General features: G+C 49.0%; 1 protein-coding gene across 1 annotated transcript in view; it reads left to right on the top strand.

Annotated features, from left to right (window-relative positions):
* LOC123362850 (sodium channel protein type 5 subunit alpha-like) overlaps positions 1–21,369 on the top strand; it is a 121,649-nt gene that overhangs the window by 13,467 nt on the left and 86,813 nt on the right. The window contains exons 8-9 of the mRNA XM_045003356.1: positions 7,892–7,955; positions 11,454–11,595. Of these exons, the coding sequence (XP_044859291.1) occupies positions 7,892–7,955; positions 11,454–11,595 (206 nt within the window). The remainder of the gene's footprint in view (positions 1–7,891; positions 7,956–11,453; positions 11,596–21,369) is intronic.

The raw sequence follows: 21,369 nt of genomic DNA, 5'->3' as shown, positions 1-21,369 counted from the left end.
ATGCCCGGTCCACAGGGTTTTATAATGCTCGGCCAGCCACAAGCCGATGCCGACAAGAGATCCTCTCCTAAGTGCCTCGAGGGATCTCACCTCACAGATAAAGGCCGCATTTGTGAGGCCTTTAATCCGAGAACAAAGGGGAGCGGGTCTTTCGTCTCAAGCAGCTCCTGAGGGAGGCAGATCTTGCTCCTCCGCTCTCGGCACCGAGCGCTGGTTAGTCTTCAAGGAGCGCTCCCTCGGCACCGGATCGCCGGTACCGCCAAGGCCTCTCGGCATCGGCCATCGCTGGCTCCGACGTCCACTCGGCATGGATCCCTTTCCTGGAGGATGAAAAGGCACAATATCCTATGCTGCGTCCAAGCCGCCTGCTCCGCAGCCGAGCGCTATGCTCAGTCGGATCGCCTGGCACTGAGGTCTGCCGCGGCACCGACAATATCCGCACCATTAACTCCAGCCAGGCAAGAGCCGTCGAGTCCGGTGCTGGAAAGCTCCCCGGTACGGACCGTGGTCGAGCTCGCTATGAAGCTGCGTCCGAGCCGCCTGCTCTGCAGCCGAGCGCTATGCTCAGTCGGATCGCCCGGCACCGATGTCGGCCGCAGCACCGACAATATCCGCACCGTTAACTCCGGCCAGGCAAGAGCCGTCGAGTCCGGTGCTGGAAAGCTCCCCGGTACGAACCGTGGTCAAGCTCGCTATTAAGCTGCATCCGAGCCGCCTGCTCCGCAGCCCGAGCGCTCTACTATGTCGCACGGCCCGGCACCTGTACCTGCTGCGGCACCGACAGTATCAGCACCGTAGACCCCGGCCATGCAAGAGCCGTCGAGTCCAGCACCTGAACGCTCCCCGGTGCGAGCTGTGGTTAAGCTCACTATTCCCTCCACGCCAGAAACATTTCCACAGCGAGGGAGTTGATGGCAAGGGCAGAGCCTGCGCTGCTTTAACCCCCAGCACCGCCGGTGTGGGTTATATTGTCTATCGGTGAGCCTGTCTTGCTCACGCCACCCTGCGTCGGCACCGCAGAGCGGCACCGTTCACGATCGCGGCCCCGCAGACGTTCTCGGTCCCGTCACCGATCGAGGTCCCGACGCCGCTCACAGTCTCGGCACCGTTCTCCATTTCGGTACCAGTAGTACTCACGGCACCGGTCAGCGTCCCGTTCGCCGGCCCGGTACACTCAGCACCGATTCAGCTCCCCGGCACCGCCCCAGGCACCGGGACTCCCGTAGCCACTCCTGAACATCGAGCCTCGCGCTCTCGGTCGACCGCCCGGCACAGCTCCGGTGGCAGGTCCCGTTCTCGGTACCGGTATGTCTCCCGGTACCGATCCCCGGTGCCGCGTCGAGCGATGTCAGGTAGAGAGGAAGACTCTACCAAGGGGTTTTCAGCTCCTCCAGGGCCATCCAGCCACGCATCAGTGTTGTCCCGTGCGGACACTTCATATGCGCAGTACTCTGTTTTCCGATGTGCCCTCCAGAGTCTTCCAGGAGACCTATCAGTGGTCATTCTAGTCACCTTGGGCATACTACCACGCCAGAGGTGTACCGGTGGTCGCATCTCGCTCCGTTCCGTCGGAACTCTGGGTGCCAGAGGCGACAATTAGCCGTCCCCCTCCGACCAGTACAGAGCAAGCCCCGGTTCAGCCACCGGGTTCCCAGATCCCACCGGATCAGGAGGTTGTCCAGGAGCGCGAGCTCGCACAGGACCCGCTTGTACCTGGCCTTTCTTCTTCCTCCTCCCCAGATGAGGCGGGGGCAGGAACATTCTCCTCGGGCCCTCCTCTAATCGAAACGCAAGTACATGGTATCCTCCAGGGGGTACGAGTACCTATATGTACATCTCCCCCCCGCCGCTCCCTTGTCGCCCAGTCCCTCAATGGGACGGAACGCCATGGCCAGCAGGCACCAGCCCCTAAATCCAAGGAGGCTAGGCGAATGGTCTTACTGGGCCGTAAGATGTACTCGGCGGGAGCCCTGCAACTTTGTGTAGCAAACTAGCAAGCCCTGCTTAGCCGCTACTATGGGTGGCGATGGGCAAATTTACAGAGTCGGTTCTTCAGAACTCCCGTCAAGAGTTCCATGCCCTCCTGGAACAAAGGAAGAAGCTGGCGAGAGCTTCCCTCCAGGCCTCGTTGGATGCAGCTGACTCCGCTGTCACGACTCTGGCCTCGGGTGTTGCCACGAGGCACATTTCATGGCTCCAGTTATCGAGCCTTCCCTCGCAGCTGCTGCACGCTATACAGGACTTGCCCTTCAATGGCAAAGTCCTGTTCTCTGGAAAAACTGGCCCTAGGTTGCAAAGCCTAAAGGGCAGCAGGGTCACTTTGCGCTCTCTCTCGGCATGCACACACCGGTGCTTCAGCGCCGACCTTTCCGTCCCCAGCCTCGCCGCTCTTACCCTGCGCCTAGACAAAGACAGGACTTTGCCAGCAGGCATCGCTTACGTGGTCATAGGCGTTAATCAGGACCCCAAAGGAGCCAAAATAAGGGTTCTTCTAACCACCAATGGGCCTAAAGCCTACCCATCCTCGTCCCTCTTAGGGACCCCCTCACGAGCGATTCCTCTTGCAACAGGTGCGGACGCTCCTTTTCATCAGAGCTATACAGGAGGTACCTAAGGACGAAACCTAATCCCCTAGGCGAAGGGAGGTCTCAGACCTATCCTAGACCTGCGGGAACTCAACAAGTTCACGATGCAGATAAGTTCCGCATGGTACCCATGGGGACCATCATCCCATCCTTGGATCCCGGAGTCTGGTATGCCGCCCTCGATATGAAGGGCGCGTATTTTCACGTCGCCATTTCTCCTCCACACAGAAGGTACCCCGGTTTGGGGCCTACCATCGTTTCCAGTATACAGCCCTCCCGGTTGGCCTCTATACAGCCCAAGTGTATTCAAAGTGCATGGCTGTAGTCGCCGCCTCTCTTCGCCACCGTCGGATACACGTTCTCCGTATCTAGACGATTGGCTCATTCGAGGGACCACCGGGCCCAAGTTACCAGTCATGTGGGCATCGACACGGACCTATTCCTGTGTCTAGGCCTGATGATCAATAGAAAAATCCACTCTGATTCCCACACAGGGAATAGAATTCATTGGGGCCATCCTGGACTCCAGTCTCGCCAGAGCCTGCTTACCTCAGCCTCAGTTTCAGGCGATGGTAACAATTGTACAAGGTCTACGGACCTTCCCGACAACTTTGGCTCGCACTTGCCTAGGTTTCCTGAGTCACATGGCTGTCTGCACGTTTGTTTCCAAACATGCCAGGCTTCGCCTCCGTCCACTTCAATCGTGGCTCACCTTGGTGTACCACCCGGGCAGAGATAGCATACTCATGGTCGTCTCGTTCCCGCTGAGCATCCTGGGCTCCCTCGACCAGGAGTCAGCGCCCTCCCTGGTGTATCCAGGGATGCTGTTCCGTTCACCCCTCGGGGTCCCTCATGACAGACACCCCATCTCTTGGCTGGGTGCTCACCTGGGTCAATTTCGCACTCACGGCCTTCGGTCAGCTCAAGAGCTGGCCTTACACATCAATGTCCGAGAGCTGAGAGCAGTCTGCCTTGTATACCAGGCGTTTCAGCTGGCGGATCGCCTCAGCAGATCCTTCCTGTCTCACAAGTGGTTGTTTCCTCCGGACATTATCCATTCCGTTTTCCGGAAGTGGGACTTTTCCCGCATAGCCCTCTTCGCTCTCGCGAGAATGAAAAGAGAGAGAAGTTCTCCTCATTCCAAGGCCTCTCCCTAGGCTCGGTCTTGGAGGGTTTTTCTGATGCCGTGGATGAGCCATCTGCTGTGCGCTTTTCCACTGTTCCCGTTGGTTCACAGGGTCCTGCTAAAACTCTGCAGGGGCAGAGCGCACCTGATCATGATCGCTCCACCGTGACCCAGGCAGCACTGGTGCACCACGTTGCTACACCTGTCGGTAGCCAACCCTATTCCCCTGCCTCTTTGCCCAGACCCCATGACGCGGGATCATGGCAAGCTTCACCACCCGGACTTGTAATCCCTGCACCTCACAGCATGGCTGCTGCGTGGCTAAACCGGTCCGAGTTACGTTGTTCTGCCGCGGTTCTCCAGGATTCTCCTGGGTGGTAGGAAATCTTCCACTCGGTTAATGTATCTGGCCAAGTGGAAGCGTTTCTCCTGCTGCTTGGAAACATGCAATGTTTCTCCCGCCAAGGTCCCGATCCATTCCATCTTGGAATACCTCTGGTCTCTCAAACAGCAGCGCGATCATCATTAAGGGTACACTTGGCAGCCATCTCTCCCTTCCACCCAGTGGAGAGTGGCCGCTCCGTATTCTTACACCTTGTGGTTTCTAGGTTCCTCAAGGGCTTGGAGCGTTTATGCCCCCCCCCTCAGTTGGGCCCCGCCAAAAACCTGGGTCTTCAACCTGGTTCTAACAAGTTTTTTGACTGCCCTATTCGAGCCAATGACAACATGCTCATTGATATACCTGTCCTGGAGGACAGTTTTCCTGTAGCCTTTCCAGCGGCCAGACGAGTCTCCGAGCTTCAGGCTCTCACAATGGACCCACGATATACTGTGTTTCTCAAGGACAAGGGCAGTTGTTACCACGTCCGACCTGCCTCCCTAAGGTGGTGTTGGCCTCTCATATCTACCAGGATATCTTCCTTCCGGTCTTCTTTCCGAAGCCACACTCATCGCAAGGAGAGCAACAATTGCCCTCCCTAGACGTCCGTAGGGCATCCGCAATCTATATCGAGCAGACAAAGCCCTTTCGCAACGCCCCCAACTCTTCGTCGTACTGGCATACCGGACGAAGGGCATACCTGTCTCCTCCTAGAGGATTTCATCTTCGATGACGTCGTGCATCTGGACCTCCTGTGTTTTGGCCCATGTTCCGTAGAGCCACCTTACTGCACATTCCACCAGGGCTCAGGCTTCTCTGCTGCCTTCCTGGTTCACATACCCTTTCAGGGGGTGTGTCGTGCAACTACCTTGTCCTCGGTCCACACCTTTGCCTCATTGGTCCAAGAGTCCAGAGATGATGCAGCCTTTGGCTCAGCAGTTTTGATTTCTGCAACATCTAACTCCGACCCCACCACCTATGTAAGGCTTGGGAATCACCTAACTGGAATGCATAGGAGCAATCACTCGAAGAAGAAAAGACGGTTACTCACCGTTGTAACTGTTGTTCTTCGAGATGTGTTGCTCCTATCCATTCCAGACCCGCCCTCCTTCCCCACTGTCGGAGTAGCCGCCAAGAAGGAACTGAGGAGTGGATGGGTCGGCAGAGGTATATATCCTGCGCCATAGCGGCGCCACTCCAGGGGGCGCCCAGCCGACCCACCGAGTGTTGCTAGGGTAAAAATCTTCCGACGAACGTGCACGCGGCGCGCACACACCTAACTGGAATGGATAGGAGCAACACATCTCGAAGAACAACAGTTACAACGGTGAGTAACCGTCTTTTCCATATGTAGGTCATGACCACAGTTACTGCTGAACGTATGGATGAGAACAGAGGTATGTGAAAACACACCAAAGAATTCTCAGAGGACAGGCACTAGTTAGATGCACTAAAGGAAGAAAGAGCTTTATGCAGAAGAAATATCTCAAAATACACCAGAGGAACCACACCAGAAAAACTGTTTACATGTGTGACGGGTTCCCCCTGGGGTACCAGCTGGAGCTGGGGTACCACTGAGCCCTCTGACCCACCAGCCTGGACTCCCTCTCACACTGTGCTGCTGTGACAAGCTGCAGAGCCCTCCAGCCTGCACTTTCACCAGCATTCACACAGGTAGGAACACACCAAGCTGCAGTTACATGCAGGCTCTCTAACCACCAGCCTCCCAGACTAGGACCCCAGAGCAGTACCATCCTGCCCTGGTCAAATCTGGCTAGTATATGGGTTTAATACCCGATCCACCTCCCCCTCAATGTGAAGAATACCATACACACTGTGGTAACCAAGCTGAGATTTTCCCCTGACACTTTAGTCAAACACACACTGGTTTGGATTAAAACATAAAATAAGTTTACGAACTTCAAAAGGATAGATTTTAAGTGATTATAAGTGATAGCAAACAGATCAAAGCAGATTACCTAGTAAATAAACAAAACCACAAACTGAGCGTAACATACTAGATATATAGGATATGAATTAGAAAATGCTCACCCTGAGTGATAAACAGGCTGGCAGATTCTTAATGTACAAGCTGTCTTTGCTTTGCAACGGGTTTCCCAGGTTTTCATACACAGGCTAGAAATACCTTTAGTCTGGGACCATCACTTCCCCCAGTTCAGTCTTTGTTCCTCGGGTGTTTCCAGGTGTGTTGTTTTAGGGAGAGTGAGGTACCATCATGAAGTCATTTCCCTCTTTTATATCTTCTTCCCACTTGCTGGTAAACTCTTTTGCTGTGACCTGGATCAAACAGTTCTCATTGTGTAGTGCTATCTTGGAGAGGTTTCTATTGTACACAGTTCCTGGGGTAAGCTTTGTGCTTGTGTGCTTTTCCTCAATGAGCCATTAACATTGTTTCTCCTTTTTACTGTTGTACCTGAAAGGCGGCTTGTGGGTGTTTTCAACCTCACATTATTTTTCAGTAACACATACATAGCCAAACTTCATAACTTCACATACGATGATAACACATACAATCCAATGAGATATTAATGTCTAGCACAGCGGTGGGCAAACTTTGTGGCCCGAGGGCCACATCTGGGTGGGGAAAGTGCATGCAGGGCCATGAATGTAGGGCTGGGAGAGGGGTGTGGGAGGGGGTGCGGTGGGCAGGAAGGGGCTCAGGGCAATGCCTCGGATGGTGTTACATGATCCTCAGCCAACAGAGGAAATTTATGAGGGGGAGAAACATCCTCAGACTGAAGATTTACAAGTGCCTATAGCTATTTAATCCTCATCTTCAGATGAGGCAGTGATTTCCTCTACATTGTCTCATCCAGAAGATTGTAAGAGCTTCCAAGAACTGCTAAAGCAGATAGCTGAGTTCCTCCAGAGTCCATTAGTGGAGATGCAGGAGTCCCCACAGAAACTGCTAGACATTCTCCATGCCATAATGCCACAGTGTGTGACACTCCCCATTAATGATGGTTTATTGGACCATGTACAAATATTTAGCAAACACCTGATAATCACCCTACAGCCTACCCTGTATCTCTGAGCAAGCAATCATTTTGACAGGTTGCTCAGGATTTGCACCACCACCATTTTGATAGATCTAGACCCTTTCCCCCCTCCATTTGGAAACCATCTACACTTCTTCCAGGAGTCATGGGTCTCTATAACAACAGACTGCTAAGTACTGGAGATTGTTTCAGTATATTACTCCATACGATTTCATTGTACACTTACCCCTCACCCCCTTTCCCCATCTCTTTTCAGGAATCTCTCCCATGAAATCAGAGAGAGCGTTTGGGAGTTAGCAAGAGTACTACATATATATATATAGAGAGAGAGAGAGAGAGAGAGAGAGCAACTCAAAGACAGAAAAATTACTTGCCTACACAGTAACTGGAATTCTTCGAGATGTGTTATCCATATATATGTATTCCAGGACCTGCCCTTGTTCCCCACTACTACAGAGTCCTATTATGTATGGATTCTGCAGTGGCAAGGGAACTGAGTGGCAGTTGAGCATGCACCACATTTTTATGCCCTTGGTATGAAAGCATAAGGACATTTAAGGAACACGCAGGGACACAATGGACACTGCTCGTCAAAAGACTCTAATCTCTAGTGTATGGGGTGCAACGAGTGGAATGACCAGCACATCTGAAAGAACTCCAGCTACTCTACACATGAGTAACTTTTTTTAATCATCAAATGCCAATTTTACCTGTGTGTGTGTATTACAATTCATATTAATCTAGCGGGTTGATGTTAAAAAGCATTTTTGATTTACTGTAGAAAATGTTCTCAAGAAGAATGGCACCAATGATAGCTTGTTGTGTGGCAATAGCTCAGATGCTGGGTAAGTGCAATCTACAATCTTTCTTGATTCTTTTCTTTCTTTGCTTCATAGTCTTTAGCTTAACTAAGTCCACCAGTGACTAATGTGAAAAACAGATTTCAGGTTCCTAACAACAACAGCAATGGGAACAAGGATAATGAAAATATATACAAATAATAAAACAATTTAATGAAGTATAGGGGATAAAGCTCAAACCTGTGGTTTCCATACTAAGGTCTAAATTATTTCCAGGCCTCCTGGCAGATGTTCTTGCAATTACTTTAACTTTCTTCTCAGGAGTGCATTTAATACACATTTCCATTTAGTGAATTATATTTTAAAAGAATGAGATGTGGAGAAGGAAGTAGGATTATCTTCAGTGTTTCTAATAAGAATGGGTGCATCATTTCAGAGAGAAAAAAAATCTAATCCAAACTTTTCCCCTCCCCAGTGATATAGGAAGAGAAGATTGAGAAAAAGGCTGGGGAGTTTTGGATGGAGGTGGGCTTGTGGAGCCAAAGATCTGCCTACTCTCTGCCTGCTTTCAAGGCCTGAGTGTGGCAGGGGGAAAATACCAAGCATGTAATCCCAGCTTCCTTTTCTACCCAGTGCCCTGTCCCTGCAGTTGTGATACAGGAAGGCTGTGCGGGAGAGTTTCGGGAGGGAGGGTCTTAATTCCCCTTATGTTTTTGTGTGGCTGAGTAAGCCTGGGCCACAGTCTGGCAAGTGCTCTGCTCTGCGCAAGACACAGAAAAGTCAGCCTCTGCCTTGAAGGTCTTATAATTCACAATCTAAAAATCATTAGCTCACAGTGCCAAAAATAGATCATAGAATCATAGAATATCAGGGTTGGAAGGGACCTCAGGAGGTCATCTAGTCCAACCCCCTGCTCAAAGCAGGACCAATTCCCAACTAAATCATCCCAGCCAGGGCTTTGTCAAGCCTGACCTTAAAAACCTCTAAGAAGGAGATTCCACCACCTTCCTAGATGTAGAGATCGATCCTCTAAACAGTTACTCCTACACCCATATTCCCTTTGATTTCAGTCAAACTATGTGCTAAGACAAGATACACTGGAGCCTGGTCTACACTACGCGTTTAAACCGGTTTTAGGAGCGTAAAACCGATTTAACGCCACAACCGTCCACACTAGGAGGCACCTTATATCGATTTTAATGCCTCTTTAAACCGGTTTCTGTACTCCTCCCTAACGAGAGAAGTAGCGCTAGTATCAGTATTACCATATCGGATTAGGGTTAGTGTGGCCGCTGATCGACGGTATTGGCCTCCGGGCGGTATCCCACAGTGCACCACTGACCGCTCTGGACAGCAATCTGAACTCGGATGCAGTGGCCAGGTAGACAGGAAAAGCCCCGCGAACTTTTTAATATTTCCTGTTTGCCCAGTATGGAGCTCCGATCAGCACGGGTGGTGATGCAGTTAAAAATCAAAATAAAGAAAGAGCTCCAGCATGGACGATGCGGACGTGATCGCTGTAAGGGCAGGCAAAACTGTTCTATCAGCGCTCCGTTACAGAAGACGAAATTCAAAATCATTTTTTAAATATCTCCAGACAGACGCCATAGCAGGGACTCAGCGCACTGCTGCGTGGCAAGCGTAACGGAAAGCCAAAGAATCAAATGGATGCTCATGGACTGGAGGACTCAAGCTATCCCACAGTTCCTGCAGTCTCTGAAAAGCATTTGCATTCTTGGCTGAGCTCCAAATGCTTCTAGGGTCAAAAACAGTGTCCGCGGTGGGTCAGGGCATAGCTAGGCAATTTACGCACCCCCCCACCCACCCCCAGAAGTGAAAGGGAAAACAATCCTGTCTTGACTCTTTTACATGTCACCCTATCTTTACTGAATGCTGCAGATAGACGGGATGGTGCAGCACTCAACAACAACATCCTTCCTCCCACCCCGCCATGGGTGGCTGATGGTACAATAGGACTGCTACCCGTCCTCATCATCAGCCTATTGGCACATGGGGCAGTGCAAAAGGACTGGTAACCATACCAACTTGTTTGGGACAGGTCGATCAAGGTCGCCTGGTCCTAATTTTTCCTGGTAGATGGTGCAGTATGGCTGATATCCATCATCGTCATAGCAACAGGGGGCTGAGCTCCATCAGCCCCCACCCTTCATGTGTAAAGAAAAGATTCAAGTGCCCCTGAACTAGCAGAGGGATGCACTCCTTACTGTCCTGTCTGGACTATCATAGCAGCTGGAGGCTGCCTTCACTAACAAGTCACTGTGTCTTATTCCTGCATTCTTTATTACTTCATCACACAAGTGGGGGGGACAATGCTACGGTAGCCCATGAAGGCTGGGGGAAGAATGAAATGAACAGGTGGGGTTGTTGCAGGAGCACCCCCTGTGAATAGCATACAGCTCATAATTTCTGCAGGATCTGACACAGAGCAGCTGTGCTCTCTGGTTCTCTGATACAGTGGTTCTCTAGTACACTTGCCCATATTCTAGGCAGGACTGATTCTATTTTTAGATACCAAAAAGGAGGGATTGACTCAGGGAGTCATTCCCAATTTTGGCTTTTGCGCCCCTGGCTAAGAGCAGCCAGGGGCACTTATGACAGCAGCAAATGGAACAGTGCAAAAGGACGGTAGCCATGATCATCTTATTACCAATTTATGGATTGGTAGATGGTGCAGTATGGCTGATAACCATCTCTGCTGTCATGCAAAAGCAAAAGCATGCTGCTGTGTAGCGCTGCTGAATCGCCTCTGTCAGCGGCATCTAGTACACATACGGTGACAGTCACAAAAGGCAAAACAGGCTCCATGATTGCCATGCTATGGCATCTGCCAGGGCAATCCAGGGAAAAAAGGCGCGAAATGCTTGTCTGCCGTTGCTTTCCCAGAGGAAGGAGTGACTGACGACATTTACCCAGAACTACCCGCGACAATGATTTTTGCCCCATCAGGCACTGGGATCTCAACCCGGAAATGCCAAGGGGTGGGGGAGGCTGCGGGAACTATGGGATAGCTACGGGATAGCTACCCACAGTGCAACGCTCCAGAAATCGACGCTAGCCTCGGACCATGGATGCACACCACCGATTTAATGTGTTTAGTGTGGCCGCGCGCACTCGATTTTATAAAATCTGTTTTACAAAACCGGTTTATGCAAATTCGGAATAGTCCCGTAGTGTAGACGTACCCTGGAAGACTCAGAGGACGTGTTAACTTAGAATAGGAAATATTATATAAAATACACAGATACATATATATCATTAAAAATGCACTTGTGTGCATCTATTTTTGTATTACTGTCTCTACCCTTCCACTCTATGTCCCTCTTCCCCACCAAACTATCGCAGAGGTGTGGAGGACATTTGCATAGCATAGGATACTGTTTGCAGGTCTCACAGAAGAAGTGAGTCCCTATATTTTAGTTTCAATATAGTTGAATATATTCTAAACTTACACATGAATTGAAGCTGCTTCCCTTTAAATTTGCACATTTGAAGCTTTCATCACTTTTCTGTTCTCATCTGTAGCACCTGTCCAATTAACTACAGATGTCTCAAAGTCGGGGAAAATCCTGATTATGGATACACAAGTTTTGATACATTTGGCTGGGCCTTTCTTTCCTTGTTCCGCCTGATGACACAGGATTCCTGGGAGCGTCTCTATCAACAGGTATCAAATTTACTTATTTCAAATACAGGAACACTTAAAGTCATCCTGGTTAACATTGTTTCATTGCTACATTGCTGATCAATGAGCATGCTCATTTAAAGTTGAGCAATGCTCCCTTATAACATTGTTTGGCAGCTGCCTGCTTTGTCCACTGCTTGCAGAAAGAGCAGCCTGTTGGAGCTGGTGGGGGCTTGGAACCAGGGTGGACTGGAAGCCCCCCATCAGCTCCCTGTTCCCCTAAGTTCCCTGTGCGGGTAATTCAGCTGCCCCGCCCCCCACTGCTGTGTGCTGCTCCTGCCCTCTCCTTTGGAGCGGCTCCTGGGAGCCTCTTGCTTGCTGTGCAGAGGTGGGGGGAAGAGGGGTGCTAAAGTCAGGGTGTCCCCCTCCCCCTCCCCACTTCTGTACCTTAGCTCCATAGAGCAGGAGGCTCCCAGGAGCAGCTCCAAGGCAGAGGGCAGGAACTGCACACCACGGAGTGGGAGGGTGGGGGAGCTGAACTGCCCATCATTTAGTAGTAAGGCAGTTCCTGGGAAATATCCCACCCTCTTACTCCACCACCTCAACTAATCTTCACAATCATCATTGCTGTGTACAATATTAAATTATTAAATTGTTTATTTAAAATGTATACTATATAGTCTTTTGTCTGGCAGAAAAAATTTCCGTGGAACCTAACCCTCCTTTTACATTAATTCTTATGAGGAAATTGGATTCACTTAACGTTGTTTAGCTTAAAGTAGCATTTTTCAGGAACATAACTACAATGTTAATCGAGGAGTTACTGTACTAAGTAAAGCAGTAACCTAACTGACTAAATGTATAAAGTATTTAAAATTTAAAGAGAGAAAAAGAAGTTCTCCTTCAAATGATTGTGCACATATACATGCCACTGTAGGTGTGTGTGCGCCCAGTGCCCTCAAGTCAGAGACTTTTGCCAATACTACCATTAGATATCACATGAACCTCTGCTCCCCTCATGCTGTCAGGTAGGGCATAAAGGGCGTGACTGCTGCTCCTCTCTCAATTCCTTTTAACTGCCCATGGTGACAGTCGGAGCTCCCCATTGCTCTGCTTCAGTTAACCATCTTTCTGAGTCTTTGTCTATATAGTTAGTTAATGTCTTAATAGTTTAGTTCGTCATTGTAGTTTTACAAGTTCCTGGGAGATTTATTATAAAAATTCCCCAGAATTTAAACAGTGTGCAAGGTGTAGGGCTGTTTTTCCTGTCGTGGATAGGCATGCCAGTTGTCTAATCTGTTTTAGTGAGGTACATATGAATGACAAATAGCTCCATTTGCAACTCCTTCCCCACCAGGACTAAAAAACAAACAGTAGTTTGAAGATTCACCTCATGAAGGAGGTAATGCAGCGTGCATCTGAACTTGGCCCTGACCATGAAACAGTGGATTTTGATTAAACCTGCAGTACCCCTCCAGCCATTTCTCACCTAAGCACAAGTTGGATGAGAAATGTCATGCTTTGTCTCCTTTATCAGAAGGGAAGCATTCCAGACTCTGACTCTGTCCTCTGATTCTTTTTCTTGACCATACAAATCTAAGCGTTCCCCAATACTGACTGAGGAGGCACCGTTGACTCTGGCTCTGTTATGGCTGCCAAAACTGGTGTCTTCACCATGCCGGATCCTTCTTCCTCGCCTTCACTGGTTTAGTCTGTTTCAGCACCATCCTTGGTTTTTCCTTACCTGGCACCCCATTGCAGCTGATTCCTCAGCTTGCACCATCAATGCAACAGGTGCCATCAGTGCACTCTCTGGCTATCTCATCTCTGCCAACTCCCTTGATGGTCTCCGTAGTCATGCCAGCTCTGTTTATGTGCTCACTGATTATGCCAGCACCAGCCATGCATCCAGCACAGCTGATGCATTCTGCAGCTGTGCTGGCTCCACTGACAATGATGATGCACATGCTGTTGATGCACTCTGTGGATTTACTGGCATCACCAGCACTGACAAGTTTATCTGCCTCTTGACCACCCCAACCATTGTCTGCTTTTGAACCTCATCTGTCTCCACTACCCAGACCTCCTAGAAGTCTGACAGGAACTGCTCCTCCCTATCCTGAGGATGTTTATGTTTCTTTTTTGGACTCTGAGAGGACTCTGTTTCTTCCTCCAGATCTTTTAGATTACCCTACAGGTCTTCAAGTACCAGACCAAAAAACTAGGGTTGGATTCCCTACAGAGGAGTTTCAGCTTGGGGTCCCTCACCATAGATGTCTCAGGCCATGCCTTTTCCTCCTTGGCCTTTGGATACCCCAAAGGATTCTATACCCCCGTCTCATGCACTTTCTAGGAGAAAGTTTCCTCCTTCTGTAGTGCAGGAGTCTTCTTCTGTGGAGGAGTGGGAATAATTGGAGGGGTCACATTTCTTCATGTTTTCCAGATGAAGCAGTAACTCTGGAGTCAACTTATCCCTCCACACAATCCAGAAGATTTCAGTGTTTTTCAGGACCTCATGAGGAGCATGGCTACCTCTGTAGAGGTCCAGGTGGAGATTGTGCAGGAGAACCTTCACGCTCTCCTGGACAATTTATAGACTCCTGTTGTAGGAAGGGTTACTCTTCCTATCAGCAAAGTCTGCTAAACCCAGAGAAGACTCTTTGGCAGACTCCAGTCTATATACCTCCTTTGGCTAAGAGAGTAGGCAGAAGAAATCAATTCGCTCAACAAGATTTTGATTATTTCTTCATCCACACATCTCCTTATTCCTTGATGGGCACAATTGTTAATAAATGATCTCGCCAATCACAATCTAAGGCCACTCCCATGGATAAGGAATTAAAGAGACTTGAGCTATATGGCTGTAAGGCATATTCCACTGCCATGCTTCAAATTAGAGTTGCCAATTATCTCACTCTTTTATCTAAATATAATTTGGTTAACTTCTTGGCCATCTCTAAGTATGCTGATACATTTCTGGAGGAATATAGGGAACTATTTCTAGCCTTAGTTTCCAATGGTCAATATACATCTCAGACATCTCTTCATGCAGCAGTAGATGCTGCTGACACCACCTTGTGTTCTGTGGCCACTGCTGTCTCTATGAGATATTCTTCCTGGCTGTAGGCTGCCAGTATTCCAAAAGAGATGCAAACTACAACTGACAATTTACATTTTGAGGACTCTAAATTGTTTTCCACCAAAACAAATGCTGCTATGAGCACACTGAAAGACTCTCATGCAACACTTTGATCATTGGGAGTCTACATTCTGGTTACTAAAAGGAAACAATTTAAACCACAACCCTGTTCTAGGACTTCTTTCCATCAGAGGCCTCCATATGCCTCTAAGAGAAGCTCAAGATTTTTCTCGAAGACACAAGCCATCTTCAACTGTGGTAGGTCCTTCTCACCAGATGACAGCACCCTTGAAGCAATCATTTTGATTCTTCCCTTGAAGAGAGTGCACTGACGATATCGTCTCCTTTCAGATAATGCCTATCCCTCTTTTACTGTGCTTGATTACCTTTGACAAATGGGCACTCAGCACAGTAAAGGAGGAATCTGTCATCCAATTTACATCTTCCTTTCCCCTACTCACCTTCCCCATCCATTTTTGAGGACTCCTCTCATAAGACCACGTTACTTCAAGAGCTGTGGTCCCTTCTAGAATTGGGAGTGATAGAGGAAATTCATTACCAGCACAGAGGAAAAGGCTTCTATTTCCAGTACTTCCTGATCCTCAAGAAATCTGGGGGTCTCCGTTCCATTCTAGACCTAAGAAACCTTAACTATGTCATCCAAAAGATCAGATTCAGGATGGTTACCCTCACTTCTATTATCCTTTCCTTGGAGATTGGTGTGCTACCCTTGATTTACAAGACATATACTTTCATATGGTGATTCCTCCTGTGACAAGGATGTATTTTCAATTTGTGGTAAGCTCCAACCACTACCAGTATGCAGTATTTCTCTTCAGTCTCTCATCAGCCCCAAGGATCTTTCCCAAATGCATGTCAGTGAAAGCAGCCCATCTCCATCATACAGGCATTTAATATTCCCCTAAATGGATTCCTGTCTAGTCTGGGCAGCATCAAGTGCTCAGGTCCAAAATGACACCCTAGTCATCAAACATTCTCTCATCTGGGCCTGAAATTAAATTTGGACAAATCTTAATTAAAACTGACTCAATGACTGACTTTCGATGCCAGACCAGCCATTATCAGATTGTGGTTTCTAGGTGGTCAGGCCTCGTGGTTGGAGTGGTGCCCAAGAAGAAGTACTAGGGGTCAAAGTTGGATGGACAGCCAGGACCAGGCTGAGGGCAGTGCTGAAGCTACGGTCCAGGGAAAGGCTTGGGGTCAGAACCAGGACCAGAGTCCATAGAAAAGCCAAATCAGAATCATCAGAGTTTGAAAACAGGCTAAAGGCTAGAATCAGTCCAAGGGTCTGGGGGTCAGGAGGTGGGTGCATGGCTGAAGCAGGTCAGGAACAGGGCTGGAGCAGGGTCAGAATAGGGAACAGATAAGGTGGGAGTGGGCTGGAACAAGACTTGGGCAAAGCTGGGGCTGGAATAGGGACAAGATCCAGGGTAGTCTGGAAGCCTGGGAAATCTGACATACAGCAAGGCAACAGGAGGGTCCCTAGCTGAGTGGTGCTATTGGACAGATGAACTTGCAGCTTTGGCAGTTGGAGTGCCTGGGCTCATCTGACTTGGACCCTGCCCAAGGATAAGCTGCTGAAGCATGCCTGAGAGAGATGTCACTTCAGGTTATTCTGTAGGGGTGAGTCATAGCTGAGTGACCAGCCCTGGTCCAGCTGTGAGTTTGCCTCACTGCCATGGCTTAACTCCTAAAGGAGAGGCACCACACTATAGCCTTCCTTTCCCAAAACCTCAAATTCAATCCAGCAACAGCAGCGTGTGCCTGCCTTCAGCTCCTGGGTCACGTGGCCTTGTGTATGTACGTACCTCTACATGCCAGACGTCACCTTTACTGTTTGCAGGCCTGGCTTCATTCAGTATATCACCCTTCCAGGCATCCTCTGGGCATGCAGATTTCCATACCTGCTTGAATGTTCTAGTTTCTGGACTGATGGTTGGAGCCACAAAATTAGTGGAAAGCAATTCTGTTTCTGGCCCCAGAACCTGGTAACAGATGGGGGAGGCATCTTAGTCAACTTCAGGCACAAGGTCTTTGGTCACCTCAGGAAGTTTCCCTCCACATAAATGTGCTGGAGCTCAGAGCTAGTTGGTGGGCCTGCCAGATATTTATGCCTACCATTCAGAACCAGATGGTACAAATCCTCACAGACAACTTCACTGCCATGTTTTACCTGAACAAGCTGGCCAGGTGCAAGATAGTCTCAACGGTGCCAGGAGGCTATCCTTCTATGGAATTTGTATGTTTGTCACAATGTTTTCCCGAAAGCCTTTCACCTTCCCGCTATGAGAAACATGCTGGGAGATTCCCTTAGAAGGGTTTGCAACTGAGAACATGTCACCTCAAGACAGAGTGCAGATATAAAATGTCTAGACATCATTAATGACCACTTCTTGGAGCAGCTAGTCCTGGAACTCAGAAAGGGAGAGGCAATTCTTGATTTAGTCTTAAGTCATGCAAAGGATCTGGTCCAAGAAGTGAATATAGCTGAAACACTCAGAAATAGCAACCATAATGTAAGTATTATTTACCCTTTCACATAACACAAGAAGAGAGATTAAAAAGACTAGGACTGTTAGAAAGATAACTAAGGGTGATATGATGGAGGTCTACAAAAATCATGAATGGTTTGGAGAAAGTGAATAAGGAAGTGTTATTTACCCCTTCACATAACACAAGAACCAGGGTCCATCCAATGAAATTAATAGGCAGCATGTTTAAAATAAACATAAGGAAGTACTTCTTCAGACAATGCACACTCAGCCTGTGGAACTTGCTGCCATTGGATTTTGTGAAGGCCAAAAGTATAACTGGGTTAAAAATAGAATTAGATAAATTCATGAAGAATAGGTTCATCAATGGCTATTAGCCAGGATGGTCAGGGATGCAGCCCCATGCTCTGGGTGTTCTTAAACCTTTGACTGTCAGAAGCTGGGCCTGGATGACAGGGGATGGTATCACTCGATAAATTGTCCTGTTCATTCTCTCTGAAGAATCTGACACCAGCCACTGTCAGAAGACAGGATACTGGGCTAGATGGACCATTGGTCTGACCCAGTATGTCCATTCTTATGTTCTTTTGAAAATCTGAATAACAAAGGCATCCGATTTTGTTCCAGCGTGGGCCACAGCCCAGGTTCCATCAAAAACGCTTGTCTCCTTTCCTAATCCAGTCACCTAATATATTCATTCTCCCCCAGTTCCTATCTCTCTGAGAGGAAGTTGAAATAAGACAAAGCATTATTAATCTGTATCACACTGGTGTGGCCAAGTCAATATTAGTTCACTGATCTACATCGACTGTTCATCTGATTGCCAATAACTTATCACTACTCAAGGATCTTCTGTCCCAGAACTAGGGGAAGTCCCTAAATTCAAACCTTGAATTTCTCCATCTTACTGTGTGGATGATCTCTGGTTGAACACTCATGAGAAATTGTGCTCCCAAGAGAGGCCATCTTGGTGAGTGGCACAAAGGAGTCCACGAGCGCCACATATGCATCAAACTGGAAGAGGTTTTCATTTGGCCTCATTCTCGCAGTTTATCACCCCATCACACATAAGGTACACATGTAATGGACTATGTTCTGCACCTGAAATCATCAGGCCTCTTAAATTGATCTGTGAGAGATCACCTGGCCTCTATTTTGGCATTACCTCTGACAGTACATGTTTTTTTTCCAACTTTTCCTACCCTCTTGCATCTTGGTTTTGAAAGGCCTAACCAACATGTACACTCCTGTACCACCTTCTGTATCTGTATGGGATTTAAACTCATGGGAGCCACTTTTGAGCCTATAAGAATGACAACCTATGTTGTCTATGAAGATGGCATTTTTGGTTGTAATCACTTTCTCAAGGAGGGTTTTGGAACATCAAGCTCTCCTAGCTGAACCGCCTTTCACAGTCTTTCATAAGGAAGGTGTCCCCTAGGCCACATCCTAAGTTTATGCCTAATGTAGTGTCAGCCTTCCATCTGAACCAAACCATTCTGGGTTTTTCTCAAAACCTCATTTGTCTGTGGGTGAAGAAGCACTCCATATCTTGGAGGTTTGTAAAGTCCTGGCATTTTACTTGTACCTCACTTGACCCTTCAGATCTTCCCCCAGACTCTTTGTGGCCTATGCTGAAAGAACTTAGGGTCAATCAGTGTCATCTCAGTAAATCCCTGTAGCGGGGTGGTTACCCGCTCCTGCCCTGAGGGGTTTAAAAAGCAGCCCTGGAGAGGGCTGCAGCTCTAAAAGCTGAGCTGATTGGGGAAGCAGCTGCAGCTGGGCTATGCCCCAATCAGGCCACAGCTGGCCTGTATAAAAAGGCTGTGAGCCAGGATCCCAAACAGTCTCCTCCTGCCTGTAGAAGGAGAAGGACCTGGCTGAAGGGAACTAGAGACAGGGTACCTGAGTGGAGCAGGGATGGGGAAAGGCAAAGGAGCTGGGGAGCTCCAGCCCGGAAAGCCCCAGGCTGCGGCCTAGCATAAGACCAACAGGTACTGAGGGTTGCAGAGGGCAGCCCAGGGGTAGGCAAAGGCAGCAGGTCCAAACCCAACCTTGCCAGTGATGAGTAGGCTGATACTGCAGTCTGCCCCAGGGCGTGGGGGCTAGATGATGACTGGCAGTTGCCTTATACTGAGGCAAGGTGGGGATAGTGGGTGGGGGTTCCCCGGGGAGGGGAGACCCTAAGACTGAGAGAAAGGGGTTACTGCCAGGGGGCAGCACCCCAATGGAAGGGGCACCGGGTCCAGGGAGGGACATGGGGGCCAAACAGTAGTGGATCACTGGCCTGCAGAGGGAGCTCCAGAGCTGGAAATCGAGCTAATTCCCTGAGAGACCAGCAGAAGGCACCGCAGGGGTGGGTCCACATGCTTACAATCCCCCATTAGTTTTCTGACTGTATCAAACTCTGAAGTCCCTCTTCCGTGAGAATAATGACTCACTCCACTTTTATGAGCAATTCTGCAATAGCTGATGTATGCAAGGCAGTGTAGCAGGGTGGACCCTGCTCCTTCCCAAAGGCATTTAAAAGTGGCCTGGCAGGGCTGGAGAGCAGTGGCTCTAAAAGCTGGGCTGATTGGGGAAGTGGCTGCAGCTGGAGGCCACGCCCCAAACTGAACAGGGCTTATAAGAAGGCAGGGAAGCCAGGAGCATTCAGTCTCCCTCTGCTTCCAGAGGGAGATGGACCTGGCTGCTTAGAGGCTGAGAAGGTACCTATGGTGAAGCAGGGCTGGGGAAGGGCTGAGGAGCTAGGGAAGCTCCAGCCTGGAAAGCCCCAGGCTGTGGCCTAGGAAAGGGCAAGAGGTACTGGGGGTTGCAAGGGACAACCCAGGAGTAGGTAAAGCAGCAGGTCCAAACCCCTTTTGCCTGTGATGACTGGGCCGATGCTGCAGTCTGCCCCAGGGTGTGGGGCTGGACCATGACTGTCAGTGGCCACTACTGAGGCAAAGTGGGGATAGTAGGGTGGGGGCTCCCCTGGGAGGAGGAAACCCAGTTATAGTTAAAGGGGCACCGGGTCCAGGGAGGGACACGGGGCCGAGAGCAAAACAGGTGGATCACCAGCCTGCAGAGGGCGCTCCGGACTGGAAGAAGAGCTAATTCCCGGAGTAACCAGTAGGAGGCGCCGCAGGGGTGAGTCCGACCCGTTTACAGGCAGCAACATGCTTCTGCATGCCTTCTCTACTCATTATGCCATCACTCAAGCCTCTTGTGATGATGCCACATGAAGACAGTGCCAAAGTTGCTCTTCAAATGATCCAAAGTCCCTCTACCTGTGAGAGAACTAGTGATGAGTCGCCCATAGTGGAATGTATATGTACACAATCACTCAAAGGAGAAAAAATGGTTACTTACCATTACAGTAGTAGTTGTTCTTTGAGATGTGTTTGACACACACACATTCCACGAACCTTCCACTTTCCTTGTGACTTTGGACTTAACTTATGGCAGTAGGAAGGAACAGAGAGGAAGGTAGCAGTCTTCCCCTTTTATGCCCTTGCCTGATAGCACGAGGAGAGAGGGGTTGCACGCACCACCTAGTGGTATTGCTGGAAGAAGTCTCCGGCTCTGGCGCACTAGGTGAAATGAGTATGTCTCTGACTTTAGTAGAATCTAGTGGAATGTGTATGTGCACAACAACCAACAGTTATTGTACAGGTTAGTAACTGTTTTTGTTTTTATGAAATGATGGATGCAAGTCACAGAATAAGTGACTGTTGTGCACATCAGTACATTCGGAAAACTACAGCTAAGTCACCATACTGAGCTTTCAGTTAAGAATTTTGACAGGGAAATTAAACAGCTCACAAAAAACACTTCATAGATTGATGTCTGATGGGTCAATAACTACAAAGCAGAAAACTTTCCTCCCCAGAGGAAAAATTCAAAATATGCGACATCCATATCCATAAAAAGGGGGAGCACAAGAGGGACTGGCAATATAATACAGAGCCTTGCATCTCTGAGTCTGACTCGCACCTCTTCCTATTTGCTGTTTGGTAAGAGCATAGCCTCTTTGTACTGTCGTGTTTGCCAGACTTCCTGCAAGGGGACCACAGAATGCGTCCACAGCCCTTTAAACTAACCCTAATGTGCTTCAGTCCCAGGGAGTGTAGTGCAGCAGAAGGGGACTGAGATGTCACCGTGCACTGCTCCAGTAGCACAACA

This window comes from Mauremys mutica, chromosome 2 (genome assembly GCF_020497125.1).
Source record: "Mauremys mutica isolate MM-2020 ecotype Southern chromosome 2, ASM2049712v1, whole genome shotgun sequence".
Lineage (NCBI taxonomy): Eukaryota > Metazoa > Chordata > Testudines > Geoemydidae > Mauremys > Mauremys mutica.
This window is presented reverse-complemented; position numbering and strand designations above follow the sequence as displayed.